The sequence below is a fragment of the Pelodiscus sinensis genome, chromosome 7, assembly GCF_049634645.1.
Source record: "Pelodiscus sinensis isolate JC-2024 chromosome 7, ASM4963464v1, whole genome shotgun sequence".
Lineage (NCBI taxonomy): Eukaryota > Metazoa > Chordata > Testudines > Trionychidae > Pelodiscus > Pelodiscus sinensis.
In genome coordinates this window covers 32,857,021-32,882,367 of record NC_134717.1, presented here as the reverse complement: position 1 = coordinate 32,882,367, position 25,347 = coordinate 32,857,021, and the positions used below count along the sequence as shown (strand labels likewise).

At 42.4% G+C, this 25,347-nt stretch overlaps 2 protein-coding genes across 28 annotated transcripts in view; both read left to right on the top strand.

The window, feature by feature from the left end:
• BAZ2B (bromodomain adjacent to zinc finger domain 2B) overlaps window positions 1-25,347 on the top strand; it is a 337,721-nt gene that overhangs the window by 226,853 nt on the left and 85,521 nt on the right. For all 27 annotated transcript variants that reach the window (XM_075933462.1, XM_075933451.1, XM_075933455.1 and 24 more), the window contains 3 exons: window positions 2,850-3,060; window positions 5,862-5,954; window positions 6,075-6,136. In XM_075933462.1, the coding sequence (XP_075789577.1) occupies window positions 2,850-3,060; window positions 5,862-5,954; window positions 6,075-6,136 (366 nt within the window). The remainder of the gene's footprint in view (window positions 1-2,849; window positions 3,061-5,861; window positions 5,955-6,074; window positions 6,137-25,347) is intronic.
• LOC142830175 (uncharacterized) lies at window positions 14,174-16,658 on the top strand. Its single transcript, XM_075933479.1, has one exon. The coding sequence runs from the start codon at window positions 14,233-14,235 to the stop codon at window positions 16,306-16,308; it is 2,076 nt and encodes a 691-aa protein (XP_075789594.1). The 5' UTR covers window positions 14,174-14,232; the 3' UTR covers window positions 16,309-16,658.

Sequence of the window (25,347 nt, the reverse complement as noted above, 5' to 3'; positions counted from 1 at the left end):
CAAAAACTAGATAAAATTAGATGCAGGAGCTAAATGTCATCTGGTATAAATCCACATTCCTTTAGTTATAGTGCTTTCTTGATTTACACCAATGGAAAAGTCCTGCTCGTAGAATCAAATGTTACATGGAAAGGTAGAATCCATGTGAATTTTCTTAGTTTTGATAATGAAATATTTTTCAAGGGTTCATGTATTTGAATTTAGTTCCCTCAGTTTGGGATGTCTTTTGTTGGAAACCAGTACAAAAGAAGAGCAAACACCAGTTTAGCCAAGAATCATGATTGATGTTTTTCTTTGTTTCTAAAACTTGTTCTGCATTTTGTCCTCGGTCATCATAAATAAGCATATAAGAATTTGGCTAGGTTGCAGTTGGTTATGGACAGTAAAGAGAGACAATATTCAATCTTGTTTATGTGGCTCAAAAACACAACTAGTCTGTGATAAACAGGGCTTTGGAGCAGAGCCCAGAGCTGGAGTGCGGGGCAGTGGAGCTGCAGGTTTTTTCCCGGAGCTGGAGCACAGAAAATCTCGACTGCTCCACTGCTTCAGGTTTTTTTTGTTTCATTTTCAATCCAAAATGAATGATATTTTAGCAAGAAAGTTTAAGATTGTATAACAATTGATATTAACATCTACTTTACCACTTTACGTAATATGTCACAGTTATTCTCACTTTGGACAAAATAAAGATTTAATGCACAGATACAAAATTACAAAGTTTTTTGGAGGTATGTTTTATTAAAGAATCAAAGAAGTATCAGACATCCGACAACACTGCAGACTGCTCTCACCTTTGTGTCAAGGTTAGGCGAGTAAGTACTCGCATAGATTAGACAGTTAAATTAGTATGTGTTTATTTTCAACCTTGTAACTTGTAGCCTTGTTACTTCCCAACAATTAATGTTGCAGAACAGCAATAGCACATACTAACACTACGGCACATACCAAATTTCATTGATATATCTATATTAAAGCGTTTCTGAGATATTAATTAAAAACTTGGAAAATATTTTGAATATTTTACCGCAAAATTTCATATGAAAAACTAACTTGCAATTTATACATAAAAATTTATATTAATTATGTATTTTAAACATTTACAGTTAAAAATTAATTTGAGTTGGAGCGGAGCTGGAGCAGTCAGTATTGGTGCCGGAATGGAGCTGGAGCAGAGCAATTCAAAAATTATTAAATCAGATTGCTCCAAATCCCTGGTGATAAACTACAGAAGAAGATCCCTAAGATATTAGACACCTGAAAAAGAATACTACGTACATGTATTAAATAGTGGTATTTTGGCTCACGTGGCACAGATACTGACTTTGGGTTGAGAAGTCTTTGATCATATTTTAACAAGGATGGATTCTGCACCTGGTGTGGGATTTCAGTTACTGCATGCCTCTTGGAAGATCTGCATGCTAAGTACAGTATGGATTCTTGTGATATCTTATTTCATGGTGGTTTGAGACTTGGAAAATATCAGTGCAACTTCCATTAGCAACTGCTTTTAGTTGTGAAGATCTCATGCAATTAACATTTTCATTTTACAGAATGTTGTGTGAAACATTTCTTAGTATATTATGAAAGATTAGCATAAATAATTAAAACAATTGACAAAACAAATGAACAAAGCACATTGTGTGGTTAATCATCCTTGATTTTATTGTTTGTATGCTTATTAATTCACAGATTCAGTACTGTGAATTAATGTGGTTCAACTGCATTTTTTTTTAAAAAGTAGATGTGACTGACATAGTTGCTTTGGCAGATATTTTCAAAGTCCTTGACAAGCTTTCATTAAGTAAATAATGACGTGCTCCCAGAAATATTCTTAGCTATCATTTCTTCCTACGAGTCCAAAAAGATCTGAAAAGCAGTGAGAGATGCCACAGTTTCAAATAGATCAAGCTCCATCAAGTAGTATTAAATAGCTCAAGCAACTGTTTTAATTAAGACACACAATATGAGGTTCCCCTTGTGTCAATTAAATGAAATCTATCGAAAAACTAGCCTCTAGTTGTTATAGCAACAGGAATGTAGGATGAAGATAGGTGCCACGAGAAATTAAAAAATTGAATTTATAGCTTCTTAACTTTTTCAGTATACTATGCAGTTTCTAGAGATTTGAGTTAAGGTCATAGAGCAGATTATATTTACTTGAAAACTTTTGATTAATTTAATTTTATTTGGATGGCCAATTATTTTTCCCAATAGGTGAAAACAAAATTATACTAAATAAAATCATAAGGTAGAAATTAGTTTGTGGTTTTTTAGTTTTATTATAAAACTGAAATATCCATCCCTCAAAAAATAAAAAGTAAAAAATCACACAAATCAGTACTCTTGCTTTTATCTTTTTCCTTTAAATTCTGTAAATTTCAGGGAAAAAATGGTCATTAAAAATCTAACAGGCTATATGTAAACATCATATAGACGAATGGACAAGTGCAGGTGCAGTACTTAAATCTGAACTTTACAGGCCAAGGGAAGTCTGTTCTTCTGCCTAACATACTAAGTTGAGGAATGGGCTATTTAGGCAGTAGAGAAATAGAAGCAATACAGTAGTGGAGCATAGGCAATAACATAATAGTGTTCCCCTGAGTACATAAGCTTTAAGATCTTGTAAATTTTAGAGGTCAAGTGTAGAAATGCTTTTGCTAAATCCCATGATACCTATGCAATTGCTCTATATCACAACTGACATTCTAATACTGACTTCCATGTTTTGTGTAAATATATTTACATATATAGACATACATATTTTTGCATGTATGAGCAGATCTGTGGATGTGCATTTTTTGTTATCTTTTCAATTTTTTATAATGGCTATGAAATATGTTAATTAAAAGGGCATGCAGTGGTGTCTTCTGAAAGAAGAAGAAGTCATTCCTCGTATCAGAGCTATGGAAGGTCGTAGAGGACGACCACCGAATCCAGATAGACAGCGTGCTCGAGAAGAATCAAGAATGAGGCGTCGCAAAGGCCGACCTCCAAATGTTGGTAGCACTGAATTTTTAGACAACACTGATGCAAAGCTGTTGAGGAAGCTGCAAGCTCAAGGTAAGAAATTTATTATCTTCTCCACAATCTGAATGTAGTAACTATGTTGTTGGTTTTTTTTTCATGGATCACATACAGAGCTTTTCTTAAGTACATACCAGTTCTTATAATTGGGGATACACTTATATATTTGATGAATTTGCAAGACATTCTGCAGAGAGATACTTGTAAGGTGCCTGACGCCACCTACCCACCAAGATTTTGGTAACGTGTTATATATTGTTTAAATATGCCTTAGAAAATCATCATGAAAATTTACTGGCCCTGTAACAAAATCTCCTCACCCTCCCTCATGAAAAATATTTTTCCCAAAGGAACAACAAGTAGAATATTGCAAAACTGATTTAAGGAATATTATGCTTTTGGCATAGTGGTACTGCAAAAATATTTTCTTAATAGCTTCTTAGATGCACATTTCTTTGTCTAATTACTATTGCTTCTGAGAGAGTGGTGTTTTATATATGTGATCCCAAGTATGAGAGAAATTATTTCCTACCAATTTTGTAACTTCAGTTCTCTGATGTTGATCTCCTCTCAAGATCCACACTCTTCAATGCTTTCTGCATCTTATACTGTTAAATATGTGTCTCAGCTGTGTGGTTAATGTTATAGAGCTATGCAGTCTCCTAGAGGTTATGTGTGTAGAAAAGTATATTAATCAGCTCTTGGCATGTGACTCAGGCATGTGTACTCTTGGCATGTGTGCTCATGTGGCACACACCATCCTTTCCAGAAATTCTCATTTCAGTCGTTTGATTTCATGAGCTGGCACATGTGAATATTCTAAAGTGTGAGCATGTGTGGAGTAAATTTTCTGAGTGTAGCTTAATTTCTGTTAATAAGTTAGTCTTTTATTTTGAATTCTTATGTGGTGTAGTAAAATAGTAGCAAAATGGTTATGGTTTTTTAGCTGTAGTTGTTTGTGCATTGTTTTTTGTTGCTTTTGTGGGTTTGTTTAATCGAGCTCAAATGTCTGTTGAATTGAAATGAAATGAATGAATTGAAATGTCTGTTGAATGTCTGTTCTGCACCAAAAAGATAATCCTATATGACAGGAACTTTACCATTCTTTTATGAGATTAAAAGAGTGCCAGATTTACTCATTATTCAGATTTACTTGGAATAGAGTTATTATGGTGAAGTAGGTAGAGTTGCGTGTTCTTTCAGATCATCCTTAGTAGTGAATGGCTGACTGCATAAAATCTCCCCATCTTTAAAAGTTTTAGAGTTTAAATGAACAACCTCCAGAAGTCCAAGACTTTAAATATTCTGTTTCATAAATATCCTGTGTAAGGTCAGGATTTTCTTTACAAAACATTAAGAAGTTATAAGTAAGATTTTGTTTTGTTTTGTCCCTCGTCCCCCATGAGGCTATTATGGCTATATGAAAATGCACTTAGTGTTGACCTAACTCTTCTCCCACTGAAATGAACTGCAGTTCAAGTATTGAATTCAGTATGAGTACACATACACCAGTCCTGAGTGTGTTTGAAAATCCCAGCTATATATAGAGTACCTGCTAAAACAATTTTTTTCTGTACTGTATCTTTAAATCCTTATGCTCCAACTCTCCTATTTCTGGTGGAAAGCATAAATTTTTCAGGTATTTCAAGGTATTATACCCTTCAATGTTAGAAAAGGGATCTGATTCTTTTTTTCAATTTTCCTTTAAAATATACTTTTCCCCTTCTTTTGGCTACACGATAAACTGTACATAAATTGTCATTTTAACTTTTTCTACTTTTTCTGCTGTTTTCTTAATCAGTAGATTTTCATACTGTTACGTCACTCACTGTGAGCTCTGATAGTTTACATACTAGTCTTGTACCCTGAATTATAATTACATTTTTTCATATACAGAGTACAGCCATACATTTATAATCTAAATTATTTGTCTTTTAGATTAAGAGAAAATAAGAATGAACAAAAATGTGTCTGTGACCCAAACTAATAATTTAACACACTTCACTGCCATCTTATTTCACAAATAATCTCCCTGAAATCAATGTAACTATTCAAAAGTAATGGGTATGTCTACACAGCGGCATTATTTCAGGATAACTGATGTTAACATAGTGAAGGTCTACACTACAAGCCTTTATTTCAAAATACTGTCGAGCTGTAGGACTTCTTACTCCGACTCACGGTGATCCTCGTTTAACGAGGAGTAAGGGAAGTCAAAGAGTGTTCTTCCTTCGACTTCTTGCTACATAGGCAGTGCCAAAAGCCAGATTAAGTTATTTTGTATTAAGCTACACAATTGACATAGCTCAAGTTCTGTAGCTTAATTCTTCTTTAGCCATGCTGTGTAGAAGTACCCTACAATTCTAATCAACATGAGAGAGAAAGGCAAAATCTATTGTTACGAGAGTGTTCTTTGTGGTATGTGTTAGCTGACTCCTCAGGGGATTGAGGGGATTGTTCAAATAGGATTAGATGTTTGAATGCAATAGTTTATAAAGAGAGAAAGAGGTGGATCAATATTTTGTATTTTGATATAACTCGATTGAAAGCAATATTTTTCAGAATTATACATAATTGTATGTAGATAACAGAAAACATCAGTGTTCATTTGAGAAGCTTATGTGGGTTATTTTTATAGGTTATTTGTTTATATAAGAGATCTTGGTATAAGGTTTAACCATTTTTATGATAAAGGTTTAACCATTGCGCAAGACAAACTCACTTTTTTCTTTGTCTTTTCTTATGTTATGTGAAAATGTCTGAACACATAAATTAGATTTTTTTTAAGTGAGATAATACTATGTTTATGTGTTTAATGTTTCTTCTTTGTGCTACAGAAATAGCTAGGCAAGCAGCACAAATAAAGCTTTTAAGAAAACTTCAGAAACAGGAGCAGGCTCGAGCCGCCAAAGAAGCAAAAAAACAGCAAGGTAAGTGGTAAACCTTTAAGAGATTGTGCATACTTGCAGATGAGCTTTAGAATTGTTGATATTAGGTTACTGTTCTTCAGTCATTTTCTGATGATGATACATTTTTTGTTTTGCTTGTAGCTATTATGGCTGCAGAAGAAAAGCGGAAGCAAAAAGAACAGATAAAGATAATGAAACAGCAGGTAAATTTTGTGTGTTCATTAAAAAAACCTGTATTCTTCTTTGAGAGGCATCCCTGGGGGTGATTCACAGTGAGTGTTGGAGTGTCCCAGCGCCTCTCAAGTGATTTCTGTTAGCAGTGCGTTGGGGCTGCGCATGCACGCCCACCCCTCTCCTCTGGAGCCATCGCACATGCGAGGTCCCCTTCCCTTCAGTTCCTTTCTACTGTCCCCGGCTTCAGACAGAATAGAATCTTGCAGTGCTCTTCACCTCAGCTCTCCTGAAACGAAATTTTAGATAGTTTAATCCAAGTTCTTCTACCCCCTTAGATAGTTAAATCCAAGTTCTTCTACCCCCAGTTCTGAGTTATTAGAAAGGGAAAAAAAAACCTTCATTTGTCAGTTGGCTCCTTTTCAGCACTGCCGTGTTATGGGCTCACCCAGCTTTAAATGCTGTGCACTCTGCAGCGATTCAGTGCCAGCATCAGATGGACACGAAAAATGTGTGAATTGCCTGGGACACTCACCCTCATAGCGAGACTGCCCTCACTGGGAAAAGCTCAAGATACACACATGCAAAGACAGAGAGCTCCGCCTGAAAATGTTAATAGCTGACAAGGGCAAACAGTCTGCCTCTGACCCTGGCTCGGCACAGAACCATACAGCCCAGGGGGACACGTCTCCTAAGCCCAAAAAGAGAAGGGCTCGTTCTCTGCCACAGCAGTCGCCTAAGAGGCATGTCTCAGGCAGAGTCAAAACTCCGCCTTAGTAATTTTGACTGTCCAGGTATATCGGGCGAGCAGCACTATACAGAGCATAATAACTGAGGCAACAGGCCACATTGAGCCTGTCTCTCATATCATAGTACTGAGCACGGTACTGATTTCCGCCTAGCAAATTACATAGGCGCCTCAGACACGTGCTGTTACCCCAGAGTCTCAGTAACAAGCATAATCTTTTGAATTAATTTAGAATTTAGGATAAGGGATCTGATTGATGATGTTAAATGCTCTGGTTACCAGAAGGGAGGCCCCTGACACCATATCTGATCACCGGTGATTTCTCCCCCCAAAAAATGCTTGGAGTCCAGATTAAAGTTCACTAATATATTGTAAGAATTTGAATTGACAAGTGCATGAACAAGAACAAAAACAACCAACAAATCCAACCCCCACCCCAAAACAGAAGAGAAGAAAGACAGAAAGATCCCTAGTACAGTTAAGGTTACAAAGTCTCTGTCGCCAGTGGTGGTACAGGTGCTTGCGACCTCTACCTTTGGGCTCAGGTTCGCCCTTAGGGGGGAACCACAAGTGATCCCTCGCAGTTCTGGGATGATTCTCATTGGGTCTTCACCACAACGGAGTGTTTCCGGGACGATGACAATGTTATGGTCCATGGCAGGTGGAGATCAAACCCCTTTTCTTGGTGTATCCCAGATCACCAGTGCTGAGCCTTCACCACAGCATGGTGTGGGAACCCACCGCAGTTGTGAATGATCATTGTGCCTTTTCCCTCTGTGGCGCTGTGCTGTCCTCACAGACACAGACCGGAACACTGACCACCACCACCACCCTCTGGGTGCAGAGCTTTTTTTTTTTTTTTTTTTAGAACCTTTGACAGGTAAACTGTAAACTTGTGTAGGGTGGTGTGCACAGTTTCGGGCTGGGTGCAAAGGATCTGCATGCCTGGTGCAATTTTGGTACTGAGTGCAGACACTCAAAGCGGGAAAAGTTTAACTGTCAGTCCAGAAACTCCATTTTGTTTTCAGTTACTGATGGCAGCAACTGCTCCTTTAAGTGTGCACCTTACCCACATCCTATTTACAACAATTACATTATAAACATAATAAACAAATCAACATTATAACACCACTCTAACATTTCCCCTCATCAGTGGTTAATTCACAGGTGGCACATCAGGAATATAACCATTGCCAGCAACATACTAACATAAACAATTTACAGCATCTCTCATAGACATCATAACAAACTGTTACAACAATAACCACTTACAACCATGCCTTATATCAAAACCCTCAAATCAAGCAACTAGAAATCCTTTTTACACCATTTTCTCTTTATAGTACAAACATACATGGTGATAAGAGACATAAATGATCACACATATTTGCAGTAACAAATAAATAAATACAGGATTGGAAAATAATGATACAATATTATCCAAGCTCATTGAAGTCTCCCACCAACTTAATTCTTTCTTTTACTACCCTTGATACATTCCTGATTTCATTGATGGCATGTTGAGCCACAATATTCATGTTGTCACCTTCTTTTACCAAACTTTTCACAAGACTAGTTAGATTTTCATGATGGATAATTTGTTGAATTGCCATTAAGTTAGGACCAATATTTATTGGGTCTATGTGTCGATATACCTTAAAATCTGTTTGAACAGTTTCCACTGATGGATCGTGTAATAGCAAATTCACATCATAACCCTTAATTCTACTAATTTTACATAAACACAGATTGGGATATCCTGAGTTCTCTATTGGATAAAAGGTATTAACATAAAACCGTGGACATAGGCTTCAGATACAAATGCAGTATTTGTCTGTTTGGGCGATAACAGAAATGTTTTGGTGCACAGAGGAAGGACGTCTTAGCTCGTAATTACACACCCCTTCCTCCATATTTAGACAAATATGGGAATTTTCCCACAGCCCAGTCGTACACTTGTATCCCAGTTCAGGTTGTTCGATACATGCTTGTAGGTTAACCGTTTTATAAGATCCGTTTCTGGCATGAACCCACTTTCGGTCATTCAGTGGCATCATAATTGAATGATGAACATAGAGGCCTAATGGAATAATTGGATAAATTAGGTCTTCATTTGCTTGATGTAAGGAGATTATCAATGCTGTGATCTTCTCCTCTTCAGGATGATACACGAAGTCAACCATTCACCACCATTAGTGATGAGTTTGCTCCAACGTAGTAGATTTTTCCAACAACACCTTCTTTATCTCTACCGGAATCTTGCCCTCTATTCCATCTCTTATTATATCCTTTGTGATATCAGTCAACAGACTTTGAGCCTGTATACAAGACAGGGCGATGGATAAGTTCTTTTGCATAGTTCCCAAGACGTTGAGAATGGTGATGTGATCCTGCTCTTGTATGCTGAGCCAGGTGGGGAGTAATTTAGTTACATCGACTTCAACTTGATTCAAAGTGAGTAGTGCTTGATTTACAGTGTTGGATAGTGCCAAAAAACTATGGTTTAATTGACCTAATTTATGTGCAAGACAAACTTGATTAGTGGTGTTAAATATTCCCATGCCAGCTCCTATTCCTCCTATGATCCTTGCTGCAAGATCTCTCTGGGTTCTTTGACAACTCCACAGTCTGTGCGCTCTGCTTTTATGGTGCCACAGCCATTAATGTCAACAGGAACATAGCCCCCCACACCACAAACTCCCATTGTATCCTATGGGGAGCACGGGCACTTGGCGATCTTCTCAACACTGAACTCTCCCATTCTGAGTGAGGATAAACAACCTCATTCCCCATTCTCTGATTATTCAGAATCACCCTCCGCCCATCAATGAAGAGGGATGACGGGTTAGTGCTCACCCTGCTCTTACTAAAGCACCAGTGCTCCTTGGGCCCCGTACCTGTGGATACCAGCACCAGTGTCTTACCTTCCACAGTGGCAACAGCATAAAAAGATCACATAAGACTAAACACATGATAAGAGCTCTCTCTCTTCTCACCCAATCATCTCAAAAGGGCAGAGGGAAAAAGGATACCGAATGTCATGGGTCACCAAACTCACTCTCTGGTGCTTTATCCCACACAAACCCACCGTCTTGCATGGATGAGGCCATTGCACCACCATCCTCTAATAATACTGAGGACATTTCTTCTTTTCGAGACCTTTTTTAAGAGAGTCGCACTTGACCTAAATATCCCCATGGAGGAAGTACAAGACTCCAACCATGAGCTCACAAATATCCTCCAAGCGACCCCATCTACCAAAATTGCTCTCCCCAATCAATTCAGTTTTACTCGACCCCACAAAGACCTCGTGGCAAACACCTGCCTCAATTCCACCTACCCTCTAAAAAGGCAAACCACAAGTATTATGTCTCTTCCAAGGGCTCTGAATTTCTCTTCACTCGCCCACCACCCAACTCCCCGATAGTGGATACTGCTCAACAGAAAAATAAACAACAGAACCTCTCCACCCCATTTGAGAGGGACAGTAAATGGCTCGACTCATTGGGAAAGAGGGTGTATGCCTCGGCTACGCTACAAAGTAGCTAACTATGCAGGACTCCTTAGTAAATATGACTTCAACAATTATGCAAATAAAATTAAACACTTTTATTGAAGAAATAGCTGATGACAAAACAGCACAACTTAGGGCCATAGTCGCAAAAGGCCAAACAATATCATGTCCTTGACGCAGCAGACATGGCCACGAGAACAATGGCCATGGCAGTGGTAATGCAAAAAGATACATGGTTTAATTCCTCTTCCTTTTCATGCCAAATCCAACCATCAGTTGAGGATCTGCCCTTCAAGGGTGAGAAGCTCTTCTCCACAAAAATGAACAAAATCTTGCACTCAATGAAAGATTCTAGGGTGACGCTACACTTCCTGGGAATCCAGACAGCTGGAATAAGAACAATGCAATATAGCTATCAACCATACCCAAGAAGATACCCCCAATTTACATATCATTACCAAAGACCGGATCAACCACCTTACCAACAACGTGGTCGAAATAGACAACAACGCCACCGTTCCCAGAACAACACTCCCAGCTATCCATCCCAACCAAATAAGAGAATTTAAACCAGATGTCGAGAGACCGAAAACCACATTATGTGCTCCAGAGAGCCAAAATGTAGTTAAACACTTTCACGATCGCCTGCTACCATTTTTACAACAATGGCAAGCCATTACATACGCTAGGTGGATAATACAAACAATTTCTTCAGGATACACTAGCCCTTCCCTTTCTCTCCCCCCACCACACCCACCCACCTTGTCCCTTCTCAGGGACCCCTCTCACGAGACCATCTTACAACAGGAGGTGGACCGTCTGCTCCAATTAGTAGCCATAGAACCTATCTCTCCAGAATTCCAAAGAATCGGCTTTTATTCTCACTATTTCCTCACAGAAAAGAAAACAGGTGTTTGGCACCCAATCCTCAACTTGAGGGTGCTGAACAAATATGTAAAAAGGCAAAAATTTAAAATGGTTACTCTGACGACCATTATCCCTCAACTGGGGTTGAGTTTTGCCCATTTGCAGTGGTAGAGAATTTTGCTAAAAGTAGGGAGCGGTGAACTTGACACATTAACTACTGAAATAGCATGTGCTGCACATTGTGTTTTAAAAGGAAATATTTAAATTTACTGTTCTTTGTATTATTTTAAGTTCTGTATTTGTATCTGTAGAAAAAACTGTACTCTTTGTAAAGAAGTTTATATTGCATGTGTTTATAGTTAAAACCTAGGCATTTGGATTTCTTTTCTGATAATTTTATTATGAGTATAAGGAGATCCTGGTCAGTATTTTATTTTGTACTGTGCAGTTATGATAGTTCTTTGATTAGTAAAGAAAATAAAATACAAAAGTACCTTAATTCATTTATGCATGGAAAGAGGGGTGTGGGTTTGCTTGAGATTTCCATTTCAATCCAACAATAAAGCCCAGCCATGTAGCCAATAGAACGTATTCAAGATCTAATACTTTACACTTTTTAAACAGACTTCACCAGATGTCTGTGCAGGGAGGGGATTTATTACCATGTTGTTGATGCCATATCTTGATTGTAACCTGAGACAATGAACCCTTGTATAAATTTCTGCTATGGATTTTATTACTATTTACATTGCAGTGATATCTTGAAGCAAGTCATAGACCCAGGACCCAGCTGTGCTATGTGCTGTAGAAATAGATCAAATTAGAACAGGTTGTCCCTGGCCCATGAAATGTTGCTGATTAATTGCTGATTAATTGCCTTTGTAACTTGTTTTTTTCTTAAATGGCACTTGTGTTAGAATATCACTCAGCATACTGAAAATGTGCCTGTAGCGCAACCCTAATATAAATAGGTATATCTGTATTATTTATAATATCTTGCTATATCAACATTTATAGTATCTTCTCATGTAATATGATGGTGCATTCAGGTTTCACAGTAAAGCAACTAAACCCAGATATCTTTGTTTGTTTTTGGCTTCAAGAAGCCATTAATGCAAGTGAAACAATGTGAGTGCTCATCATTTCACCATCTAGAAGTGATTATAAGTTAGTCTTGACTAGAAATTTTTGTTTGTTGGGAATTTTAAAACATGTTTAAAATTTTCAGTTCAACTGAAAACCAACATTTTTAAATTTTTTAGTGACCCAAAAAGTGTAATATTGCAATAGCATTAATAATATTTGGGGTTAAAATAAAACTTGAAGTTGTAACAAATATAAAGGGAATTTTTAAACAAATATTATTCAAACCAGAAATTCAGAAGGTTTAATTTGAAAATGTTAAAATATTTTCATATTTTCTTTATATTTTTTCTTTTCTAAATGAACATTTCAGCAAAATTGACACATTCAAAAAATATTTTGATATCTCTGAATTTGCATTCCATCCTCTTCCCCAAACATAAGTTTTGTATGAAAAATGTTGCTTAACACTAGTTCTGGGATGGCACGAGCTGAGCCTCATATAGTAACACAATACTTTTGCTCACTTCAGCCACAAAACTTTGAGATTTCTAATAGTTACTTCTTTATCAGTAGCATTAACTCTAACCTATTGACCCCAATAATATAAATACATGCCACCATGCTATACTGAAGAATTGTGTGCGGTTTTGTTTCTACTTTAAAAAAAAATGAAATTTCAGAGAATCGTGATGGTATACGTTGTAATTGTTTGAATGCTAGCACTGAAATTTTGTTTTATATACACACAAGGAACCTGGATTAATGTAGATATTATGATTTTTTGGGAGGCAAGCCGTGGTGTGATTAAGAGGTCATTTCCTTCATTTGTAATGATTTCATTAGCTAGAAAATGTAATCTTGAAGATCCTTAACGTAGCTTTGAGTAGGGATTTCCACTTTTTAAAAAAATATCATGGTGTGTAAAGATTGCAGGAGAGCAGCTCTTTTTCACTGACCAAACAAACCACACCCATAGCAAAGATCACTGCAGTGGGACTTCCCTTATTCACCCTGTCTGCTGTCTGTACTTTAGGGAGGCTGGCAATAATAACTTAGTGGGATATTGTTACAGGATTGTGGGTAGTGTTCCCCTCTAAGCTGCACGGCAGCACGGCTGCTTCTTTGAGGAGTGTCCCTGTGAGTGCTCCACTTAGGTGCGCCAGAACTGCTGTGCCTATGGTCGGCAGACTTTTGATGGCAGTGCCCCCCTGGTTAGCTATGCATGCAGAGTGCTGGCGAGTGACACTTGAAACAGTCATCCCGCGTGCACAGCCAACCACCTGCTCAGTTCTTCTCTGACCACCTCTGGTTTTGGTTGCAACAGAGCTGTTGTCCTCATTTACCTTGGCCTATAACTTAGTGTTAGCTGTTAGTATTAAGTTGCTTAGCTTAGCTTCTCATTTTTTCTTCTTATATTTAAAAATTATTAGTAATTTTTTTAAAGAAAGAAAGAAAGAAAGAAAGAAAGAAGAGAGGGATTCTCTCCTCCGCTTCACAGAAGCCACAGGTTCTATGTTGCCTGCACAGAACCATGGTTTCTCCTTCGAGTGGTCCCCGTGGGTGCTCCACTCTGGGTGCTGGTGCGTCCTCGCGCCGGCGACCGGAGACTTTTCTAGCTGTTTCTGCCGCGGCGCGCAGGCGCCGTGGCGCCCTCTAGTGTTGTTCGACTGAAGGGCGCCTGCGCGCGCGCGGCTCCTCAGTTCCTTCTCTACCGTCCTCGGCAGCAGACGGAGCTCTCTCTCTGCCAAATCTGTCAGAGGAAAACAGTTAAAAATTATCGTTTTTACCCCCCTCTTTCCTCATTATCCAAGTTCTTAGACCCCCCCTAACCAGTTAAACTAAAAAAAAAAAAAAAAAAAAAAAAAAAAAAGTTTTTCCCCCGTTGCGGTTCGCCGCTTGTTCCCCAGCCCTTCATGCCCGGCTCGCCGGGCTTTAAGCGCTGCGAATCATGTCGGGACGCCATGCCGGCGTCCGACGGACACTCTGCGTGCATTAAGTGTCTGGGGGAGGCACACCAGACGCAGAAGTGCCAGCACTGCTCTAAGCTAACAGCCAGAGCGCGACGTGACAGAGCCAACAGACTCACGACTCTCTTATACGAGAAGTCGCTCCGTCCCTCCTCAGACGACTCGCCTCAGCAAGCTAAGGGTATGGAGAAAGATCAGCCTCCTACCCATTCTTCCTCGGCGACACCAAAATCTGCTCTCCCTCCGGCCTCAGCTATGTCCTCAGGATCGCCGGTGAGCACTGTGGACATGCCGGGAACCTCCGGTACGCCGCGGTCTAAGACGCAGGCACCGCATAAGAGAGCTCATTCTGAGCCGAATCAAAAGGCAACGGCACCGGCCGCCTCGGCACCTAAGCCGTCATCGGCTCCGACGGCACCGTCTATGGAGCGCTCGGTACCGAAACAACACCTAACGGCACCGGGCCCTGCACCGAAGAAAGCCCGCACCGAAAGCCTATCCACTAAAACCTCGGTGCAGAGAGGTACGTCGGCACCGACATCACCGCCGAAACCGCACCGCTCGGCACCCTCTCACAGCCGAAGTCGGTACCGATCCCCGGTGCGGAGTCACACCTCGTCGGCACCGCCATCCCCGACTTCCTCCATCCATTCTACCAGATCACACCATTCTTCAGCTAGTGGCATCGGAACCGAACCTAGAAGCAGATTCTCGTCACAACATTCCAGCCCGTCTCAAAGACTTCCATCCTGGCAAATGCCTGCGGTTCAGTACGCATACCCTCCCCCCCCGCACCAATGGTATCCACACCAATATCCATATCCACCACCACCATACGCCACACAATGGCAACCGTGGAGTCCACACCCAAAGAGGTCTCACCACCGACCCTCATCTACAGTCTCTAGGCCACCTCCAGCCTCTCCTCCTGCTACCACATCAGCTACAGAGCCAAACTCTCCTGCTCCTTCAGATGGCCATGATTCACTTTCTGACGGCGAGACCAGATCTCCGATGCATAACTCCTCTTCCTCCCCAGACGAAGCGGTCACCACTGATGCCCCACCGTCGGGAGATGACACTAAAAAGTTTCAAGAGCTCTTTAAACGAGTTGCACTAGCTCAAGAAAAAGATCTTCAGGAGGTCCAGGTCAAACAATATCGACTTCTCCGCTCACTTCAACCCCCAACAGCTACCAGAATCGCCATCCCGATGGATGAGGCTATTATGGACCCAGCCAACAACATTTGGCAAACGCCAGCGTCCATTACACCAACAAACAAGAGAGTAGACCGCAAATATTTTATCGCTCCCAAGGATATGGACTTTCTGTTCACCCATCCACCCCCTAACTCCCTGGTAGTAGATTCGGTCCGACACAAGGGTAAACAGCCTAATTTAAGATCAACCCCACAAGACAGGGATCACAAAAAGGTGGACATTATGGGCCGAAAGGTCTATTCTTCTTCCACACTACTCCTTAGAGCGGCCAATTATACCGCTATGCTGGCAGACTATGATAATGCCAATTACGCGAAGCTCCAGGACCTTCTTCAACATCTCCCGGAGCATAAACGCCCAACCCTCCGTAGCATTATGCAGGAGGGCCTGGCCATTTCACGCACAGCTTTACAGTCAGCCATGGACGTGGCAGACACTGCGGCTCGAATTACAGCCTCCGCAATAGTCCTACGCCGAATGTCATGGCTACAACCTTCTGGTGTCCCTAGGGACCTTCAACAAAAGGTCGAGGATTTACCCTTTGATCGCACCAATTTATTTGCATCCAAGACTGATGAGGTGCTACATTCTATGAAGGACTCCCGTACAACCCTTAGAACTCTAGGAATGTACACTCCTCCTTTTAGAAGGAATAGATATCAGCCTTACCAACGGCCCAGGGAACCATTCCGTCAACAGCCCAAATACGATTTCCGTAAACAAAGACCACTTCGCCGTAGACCTCAGCGTCAACAGCAACATGCCACACCTCACCCCCCGGCTGGCAAGCAGCAGGTTTGAAGGCCTGGTCGAGAGCCAGGAGGCCAATCCGTCGACCCTCCCGATAGCTACCCTACAATTTCACTACCCCCTCCGAGCCTTTTTCCACCAATGGTCCCTCATTACCTCGGACAAGTGGGTTTTGAATCTAGTCCAGTCTGGCTACGTCATCCCCTTTACCTCTACCCCGCCCAACCACCCTCCTACCCTTCCCTCTTTCAGGGACCCCTCTCACGAAACCGCACTCCTACAGGAAGTCTCACGCCTCATTCAACTGGGCGCAGTAGAACACGTACCAACACAATTCCGCGGCCGGGGATTCTACTCGACGTACTTCCTAACCCAGAAGAAGACAGGAGGCTGGCGTCCCATTTTAGCGTACCACCGTTTCAAGATGGTTACCCTTTCAACTATCATTCCCTCTCTCGACCAACACGATTGGCTTTCGGCTCTCGACCTTCAAGACGCGTACTTCCATATTACAATTCATCCTGCTCACAGACGCTTTCTACGATTTATAGTGGGTACCCAACATTACCAATACAGAGTACTCCCGTTTGGCCTTTCTACGGCTCCCAGGGTATTCTCCAAGACCCTATCAGTCGTAATGGCCTTTCTCCGACGCCAAGGCATCATAATATTTCCATACCTGGACGATTGCCTCATAAAAGCTGCGTCTTTCCAAGAAGCAAAGGCCATGACAGACACCACAATAGACCTCCTACTCAGTCTCGGGTTCCACATAAATTACGCAAAATCCACTTTGCGTCCCACACAGAAACTGGAATTCATAGGCGCCCTCCTCGATACAATCACAGCAAGGGCCACTCTTCCCGATCACAGGTTCGCAACGATATGCGACCTTGTCAGAGCAACACAGGCGGCGCCTACTGTCACGATCCGCCATTGCCTCAAAATCCTAGGGCACATGGCCTCTACGACTTACGTCGTCAATCTCGCCAGACTCCACATGAGGCCCCTTCAGTCCTGGCTCGCTACGGTATACAAACCTTTCAGAGACCAAATGAGCAAGCATGTTGCGATCCCACCTCGCGTTGTCAATTCCATGCTCTGGTGGACAACCCCTCGAAACATGCTACACGGTGTCCCCTTTCAACGTCCAGCGTCTACTCTAACACTCATAACAGACGCATCACTCATGGGATGGGGGGCTCATCTGGGAACCATCACAGCCCAAGGCAAATGGTCATTCGTAGAGCAAGCACTCCACATCAACATTCTCGAGCTACGGGCAGTCAGATACGCATGCCAGCATTTCACTCAGCACATAGCTCACAAGACCATCACCATTATGACGGACAATACCACATGCATGTATTACATCAACCGTCAGGGTGGCGCTCGCTCCCCTTCTCTATGCTCGGAAGCCACCAAATTTTGGACCTGGTGCCTATCCCATGGGGTCACCCCCTCTGCAGTATACCTTCCCGGAATACTCAATGTCACAGCAGACACCTTAAGTCGCACATTCATGGACCAGCACGAGTGGGAGATCGACAAACGCGCCCTCACACCGATCTTCCGTCTTTGGGGCCATCCAGAAGTGGACCTTTTCGCTACAAAGTACAATCGCAAGTGCCACCTCTACTGCTCCAGGGGAGCCCTGGGCAGGAATTCCCTCGGAGACGCCCTTTCCATCGCATGGAACGCCTCCCTCCTCTACGCCTTTCCTCCCCTCCCACTTCTGCACAGAGTCCTAGACAAGATCAGATTGAGTCAGGCACGCGTGATTTTGGTGGCACCTGCTTGGCCCAGACGAACATGGTATCCTTACCTCCTCAAAATGATGATAGCAGAACCGTATCCCTTCCCTCCACGCTGCGACCTCCTCTCACAAGATCACGGTCAAACCCTTCACCCGGACATCACCAGACTGAAGCTCCACGCTTGGCTCCTTCATGGCTCCATGATGCCGAAACTGCCTGCTCAGAACAAGTAAGACACATATTAATTAATAGTCGCAGACGCTCTACTAGGAAGACCTACCGCTACAAGTGGACGCGCTTTTCCCTATGGTACGCTCAGACTCATGCAGACCCACCACACCTTGCTCCAATACATGACTTATTGGACTACTTACTCTCTCTGAAACATTCCGGTCTAGCACTTAGTACTATTAAGGTCCATGCCGCAGCCATAGCAGCTTTCCACCATCACCCTCCAAGCTCTTCTTTCCTCGCTGACCCAATAACCAAGCGCTTCTTCAAAGGCCTGCAGAACACCTTTCCTCCGGTTCGTCCGCCAGTCCCCATTTGGGACCTCAACCATGTCCTCAAAAGCCTCACAAAACCCCCGTTCGAGCCGATAGCAACCTGCTCATTCTCTCATTTGTCGATGAAGGTGGCTTTCCTAGTCGCCATCACCTCCAGTAGGAGGGTGAGTGAGCTTGCAGCTCTGATGGCTGACCCCCCATATACCGTGTTTTTACAGGACAGGGTGGTACTTAGACCCCACCCTAAGTTCCTACCCAAAGTACTCTCTCCCTTCCACGTGAATGAACCCATACACTTACCTGCATTTTTTCCTAAACCACACACTGAACCGTCCCACGCCGTGTGGCACACTCTCGACGTCCGCCGAGCTTTGGCGTTTTACATAGATCGCACGAGACCATGGCGGGCCTCGCCTAGACTCTTCATCTCATACGCGGACAGATCTAAGGGACAAGCAGTCTCATCTCAAAGAATCTCTAAATGGATTACATCCTGCATCAAGACCTCTTATACTTTATATAACAAAGATTTACCTGGACTTATCACAGCTCATTCCACTAGAGCAGTGGCTGCCACGACCGCTTTTCTCCATAATGTACCATTACAAGACATTTGCAACGCCGCTACCTGGTCATCCGACCATTCCTTTGCACAACACTATGCTCTCTCCACCTCGATAGCATCTTCTATGGCGGTTGGGCAAGCAGTGCTGTCTACAGTTACTACCACACGGCTCCAAACCCACCTCCGCGAGCCGACAACTGCTGTGTAGTCACCCAGAGTGGAGCACCCACGGGGACCACTCGAAGGAGAAGAAAGAGTTACTCACCTTGTGCAGTAACGGTTGTTCTTCGAGATGTGTCCCCGTGGGTGCTCCACTACCCTCCCTCCTTCCCCTGCTTGGAGCCTGATGCTCTGGTGGGTAGAGAAGGAACGGAGGAGCCGCGCGCGCGCAGGCGCCCTTCAGTCGAACAACACTAGAGGGCGCCACGGCGCCTGCGCGCCGCGGCAGAAACAGCTAGAAAAGTCTCCGGTCGCCGGCGCGAGGACGCACCAGCACCCAGAGTGGAGCACCCACGGGGACACATCTCGAAGAACAACCGTTACTGCACAAGGTGAGTAACTCTTTCTTCTCACAATAAAAGACTACGTCAAAACAGACTTTTTCCCAAGACTTTTGCCTGGTTCTCCTGCCTCGGTCAAGAGCACAATACACAGCAGTGCAAACACTGCCTGAAATTTACCAGCATGACAAGGAAAGCCAGAGAGCTGCAACTTAAAATGATGCAGCTAGAGAGAGACTCAAGAGGTGCCCTTGAACAAGGTAAAATCTCACCCCGCTCCCCACACTCACGTCCCCTGCGGAGGCTCACACTAGAGAGGTGACTACTCTCTCAAGCCCCAGGGACAAAGACAGGGCTCAAACTCCCGGGAAGAGGTCCTACTCATCAGCAGATTTTGACTCCCTGCTCAGGAAGCACTTTGCAAACAAGAAGTCTGTCTCTACACCTGCTGCAGCTAAGCTGCCGGAGAAACAGACAGGGAATGGAGCTGGTACTCACAAAAGCCGGGACCCCAAAGAGAAGGTCCGATTTTCCCCCTTTAAGGCACGCGCGGCACGGAGTCTGCGTTAGCGGACATTAAAAAATGGCGGTGCCCGGCTTTATGCAAATGAAGCCCTGGAAATTCAAATCCCGGGCTTCATTTGCAACTCCGGTTTCCTACATTACCACCCTAGTTCGAACTAGAGTGGTAGTGTAGACATTCCCTAAGAGAGTAGCAGTCGCAGCAGACATATCGCTGTCATCTATGCCCGAGACTCAGCACAAGCTAATGAATATCTTGCACACCTCGCCACAGGCTAAGCTAGCAATTCCCATGAATGAAGCACTTGTGGATCCCACCAAAACCCTGTGGCAGACGCCAGAAACAATCCCACCGACTAGCAAATGATCTGATCTCAAGTATGATGTGGCTCCAAAAGGTCTTATTCTTATTCTTATTCTTGCACCCCATGCCAAATTCTTTAGTGGTCAAAGCAGTCAACTAGAAGGGCAAGCAGCAGGTCATACGTACAGTCCCACACAACAAGGATTGCAAGCATATGGACCTAATGGACAGACAAGCCTACTTGTCTGCTAACCTCCAACTCAGAATCACAAACTACCTGGTCCTCCTTGCAAAGTACACACATCGTATATTCGATCAACTGTCAACCTTTTTTGGAGATCTTCCTGACAACAAAGAGTGATACAATGTGAACATGAAGGAAAGGGCATTGATCTCCACAACAGCCCTGCAGGCCTCACTAGATTCAATGAACACGGCCTCGAGGTCCTTAGCGTCGGCAGTCATCATGAGGCATACTTCGTGGCTCCAACAGTCCACACTCACCTGGTGGACGCTGCATGACAATGTGTACAGTGGGGTACCTTTTCAGCAACCACCCACAACACTAACAATCAGTACAGACACCTCTTTGATAGGCTGGGGAGCTCATCTGAGTAAACACATCATACAAGCCTGATGGGACAAGGAGGAGGTCCACAAACATATAAGCCTGCTTGAACTCAGGTCAGTGTGCAATGCCTGCATTCACTTCTGGCATCTAATTCAGAACAAAACGGTACAAATATTAACGGACAACACTGCAACAATGTATTGTATCAATTGAAAGGGGAAGCTCAATCTTACCAACTATTTCAGGAAGCAGTGAAGCTGTGGGAATAGTGCATTCTGAAAAACATAACACTGAAACCTAACTTCCACACAAGGACAACGTCCTGGCATACAGCCTCAGCAGAGACTTTGTGCACAACCATGAGTGGGAGATCAACCCCACAGTACTGAATCATCTATTCCAAAAATGGGGAACCCCTTTGGTAGACCTGTTTGCTACGCACACAAAAAAGAGGTGCCCATACTACTGTTCAAGAGTGGGCATAAGCCGCCAATCCTTAGTAGATGCATTCAGCATAAAATGGCAAGCACCCCTTTGTATGAATTCCCACCATTCCTGCTGATCCAGTGCATGATGCTGAAAATCACACAGGACAAAACAAAAGTCATACTTGTAGCCCTGAGGTGGCCCAGACAGACTTGGTACCCGTACCTACAGCAGATGACCATACAGTCTCCCACTTGTCTGGTCTCTCCTGAAACAACAGAATGGGCAGAAGCACTACCCAGATGTACACACACTCCATCTCCACGTATTGATGCTGGCTGATTGATGCCTTCGGAGGTGGATTATCCCGAGGGATATGAAGCAAATCCTTGTGAACTGTCTCAGGACTGCAACTAGAAAAACATACAAACAAAAATGTCATTTCTTCAAATTATGGTGCCGTGATCACCCCCGAATAGAGGCAGGGGTCTTGAGGATACTTGTTGGTACTACATAAAACAGAACTATCACTAAGTTAAATTAAAGTGCATCTCACTGCGGCGCTACACTCTCCAATACAGAGATACTCCGTTTTCGCTCACCCGTCCACCAAGAGATTCCTATGTGGCCTACAAAACATGTTTGCCCCACAATGGGGCCTAATTCCAGCTTAGAACCTCAGTCTCATCCTGAGGGCTCTTATGGGCAAACCTTTTGAACCACTAACCACTTACTTCCTTCTACACCTGTCAATGAAGATCAGCTTTCTTAGTGGCAATTATCTCTGCAAGAAGAGTGGGCGAGATAGGAGAACTAATGACACACCCTCCTTATACTATTTTTCATAAGAACAAGGTGGTCCTACATACTCACCCTAGGTGAGTAGGCCTAGTTCTAGTACCGTGCAAGAACCATCACCATGCCGATGAGAGGAGATGAAGTGATTTCTCTTCATGACTTGCTTAATCTTTGCAGACTCAGAAACCTATAGGATGAAGTAATTACCAACAAACAGAATAGAAAATTGATGGCTCCTATCATACTCAGGACTTTTCTGTCCCAGGGGCCTTGATTTGAATACTTGCTTTTCTCTCCCAGGTGCCTTGATTCAAATGCTTTTTTAAAAAAAATTAAAATGGATATTTTTATTTAAATTGGATTTTTATTTTTTTAATAGTAAAATGCTATTTTTTTCATTTAAAAGTAATAGTTTAAATTAGGGCTGTGAAACTATTAAAAAATTAATAGCGATTAATTATGTGCAACTTCCCTCTGAAATGCAGCGGTGGCATTTCAATGGGGCAGCTCTGCATGGAGCCCAGGTTCAGCTGGAGTCCCCAGCTGACCCCTGGCTCCATTCAGCGCTGCCTCTTTAAGGCGCTGGAGCAGCACTTCAAAGGGGCAGCACAAGCAGAGCCAGGGATCAGCAGAGTTAGAGTGGCACTTTAAAGGGGCTTTGCAACGCAGAGCAGTGGATCATCTGGGCACTTCAAAGAGGCAGCATTAACACTTGTAATTAACGCGTTAATTTTTTTAATGCATTAATCCTGTCCTGCGTTAATCGCAGGCGTTAACGCAGGTCAATTGATAGCCCTAGTTACTGTGAAATCTTATCACAAACATGCCTACACCTACAGTTAGAGTCTCATAAAAATGATTTAAAGGCTCTATAGTCTGTCTACCTATCTACCCACTTTTTCTTCTTTAAAGTTGTGGGCTTTCAATTTCTGTTTCTCAGCAGACTACCATTTGCAAAGAGAGGCACAAACTAGATAGGATTGTTTCTGTTCTGTGCTTATGTGGTGGTAGACCTGGGCCAAGCATGGCAGAGTTAGTTAAATCATTGTCTGAAGAGAGAGACAATATATAGAAAAGGACTGAGGCATTATAGAAAGGAACAGTGGAGTGGACCAGAGAGAAAAGGGGAAGATACTATTCAGCACAGACACAGCTTCCTATTTCCCCCCTCACACTTTTGCCATAGAAAAACTTTTATGGTTTCTGAGCATGAGACCCCCTATCTACTAATATTTTGAAGAAATTTGCTCCCTGGGTAAAAAAGGAAAAGTGTGTAAAGTACAAGAAGAGGATGCAGGGCCTAGCTGCAAGAATCAACATAAGGAAAACTGCTTGTTGGGAGAAAACGATGTGGACAAAGATATTCATATGTCTGAAGAACAATGTGGATCAACTTTGCAGTGTATTGTAGTAAAAGGCAGAATGTGTCGTGAAGAATAAGTGTGATTTAACAAGTAAATTCCCAAGCTGTTTGCTATGTTGGATTTTGCTAGGAAAAAAGTTTAGATTAGATAATCCTTATGGCTTGTTTAATTAGTTAATTAGGTTTAGAACCACCCAAGTATACAGTAGAGAAATCTGGAATTGCTAGTTGCTGCTGTCATTTTCTTATTTTATATTGCATAATAAAGTCTCTTATTTTAGAATATCAGGGTCACAGACCATAATGGTGATGCTATTAGTCTATTCCCTATTTTACTTCAGGATAACTCATCTTTCCCAAGGGAACCCCATACTTATAATTGTTTTCAGTGGGGCTTACTCCAAAATTAAATGCACTCTAAGCACAATCTTAGCTTTTTTTTAGTAAATTGGAAACAGATCTTCATCAAAATGACAGTGGGAGTGGAGAGGATGAGAGCTAGTTGTAGATGTTTTAACAACATCCTGCATTTAGTGTTCTGAGGAATTATCTGTGAGTTAATGAAATTTGAAAATAATAAAAAAAAGTTTAAGGACAGCCATCAGCTAGCAACTCAGGAGGCTGCTACAATTGTATATGAAACATTTATGTAACATGTAAGATTTAGTTTAATAAAATATAAGGACTATTGTGTTGGTGTGTATGATTTAATTCTTACCATTCCTAAGGTACTACTGCTGCTGCAGCTGCTTGACACAGGCAATGAGTATTATGTACTATTTCCTAAATGAATAAAAATCAAGTTATTTTAAAAAGTTTAACAAAGTGTATGCTCTTAGATGTTGTAAAATGTTATACTGAGCTGCAAATTAATATATTTTAGTGATCAGATGTGCACCATTGTTTGAAGAAGTATCAGTGGAAAACTGAATTTAAATCAGTGATTTTTTTTAAGTAATTTAAATCAATGATTTAAATAACCTTGATTTAAATCAGTTGATCCTGGAGTTCATTGCAGAAAAAATAAAAAGATAAACTTAACAATTCAGGTACCATTTGTGGAGTTCCTATGCTCTTTCCATGCCGCAGGAGCTCACATGGCATGTGGGAATGACCTTGACTGAAAGTGTTGTGGCCACTGTTTCACAGGCTCATTTAAATATTTATTTTTACTCTGTAATGCATAATTCCACTCACTCTTCTGAAGAATATAGGTATGGGTGTCTAAGTTCAGACTATTCATCTTGATAGATTAGTTTCCACTAAAAATAAAAGCATACAGCACTTCATACAGCATACTTAATCCAGATCAGATATAGCTGGGTTAAATATTGGCTGCTCCTAGGAATGTACTTTGGGCTATGCAATATGCTCAGAGGTATTGTGTGGTCCCAGGTAGCAAGATCAGTGAAGGTTCAAGAATGACCATGCTCCTAGCCCTCAAATGTCTTCAAGAGCTAAGCAATGGATAGAAAGGAGCAATGAGGATTTTACTGTCCCTAATATTCCCTGAATAATCAAAGGTGAAAATAAGATGATGAACTGGTAAGAGACTGGCTGGTTGCGGGTAGGGGTCTGGATGCTGCCAGCATACTGGGCTGCACAGCCACACAGAATCCTGGTGCCAGGTTGGGCAACGCAGTCCCTGCCACACCGGCCAGCCCCCAGGGATCTGGCGGCTGGGCAAGTGTAGAACCTCCCTCCTATGGGATCCAGCAACTGGGCAGTGCTGTGGCTGCACTTCCAACTCAGAGCGCCCCACATATACCCACAATCCC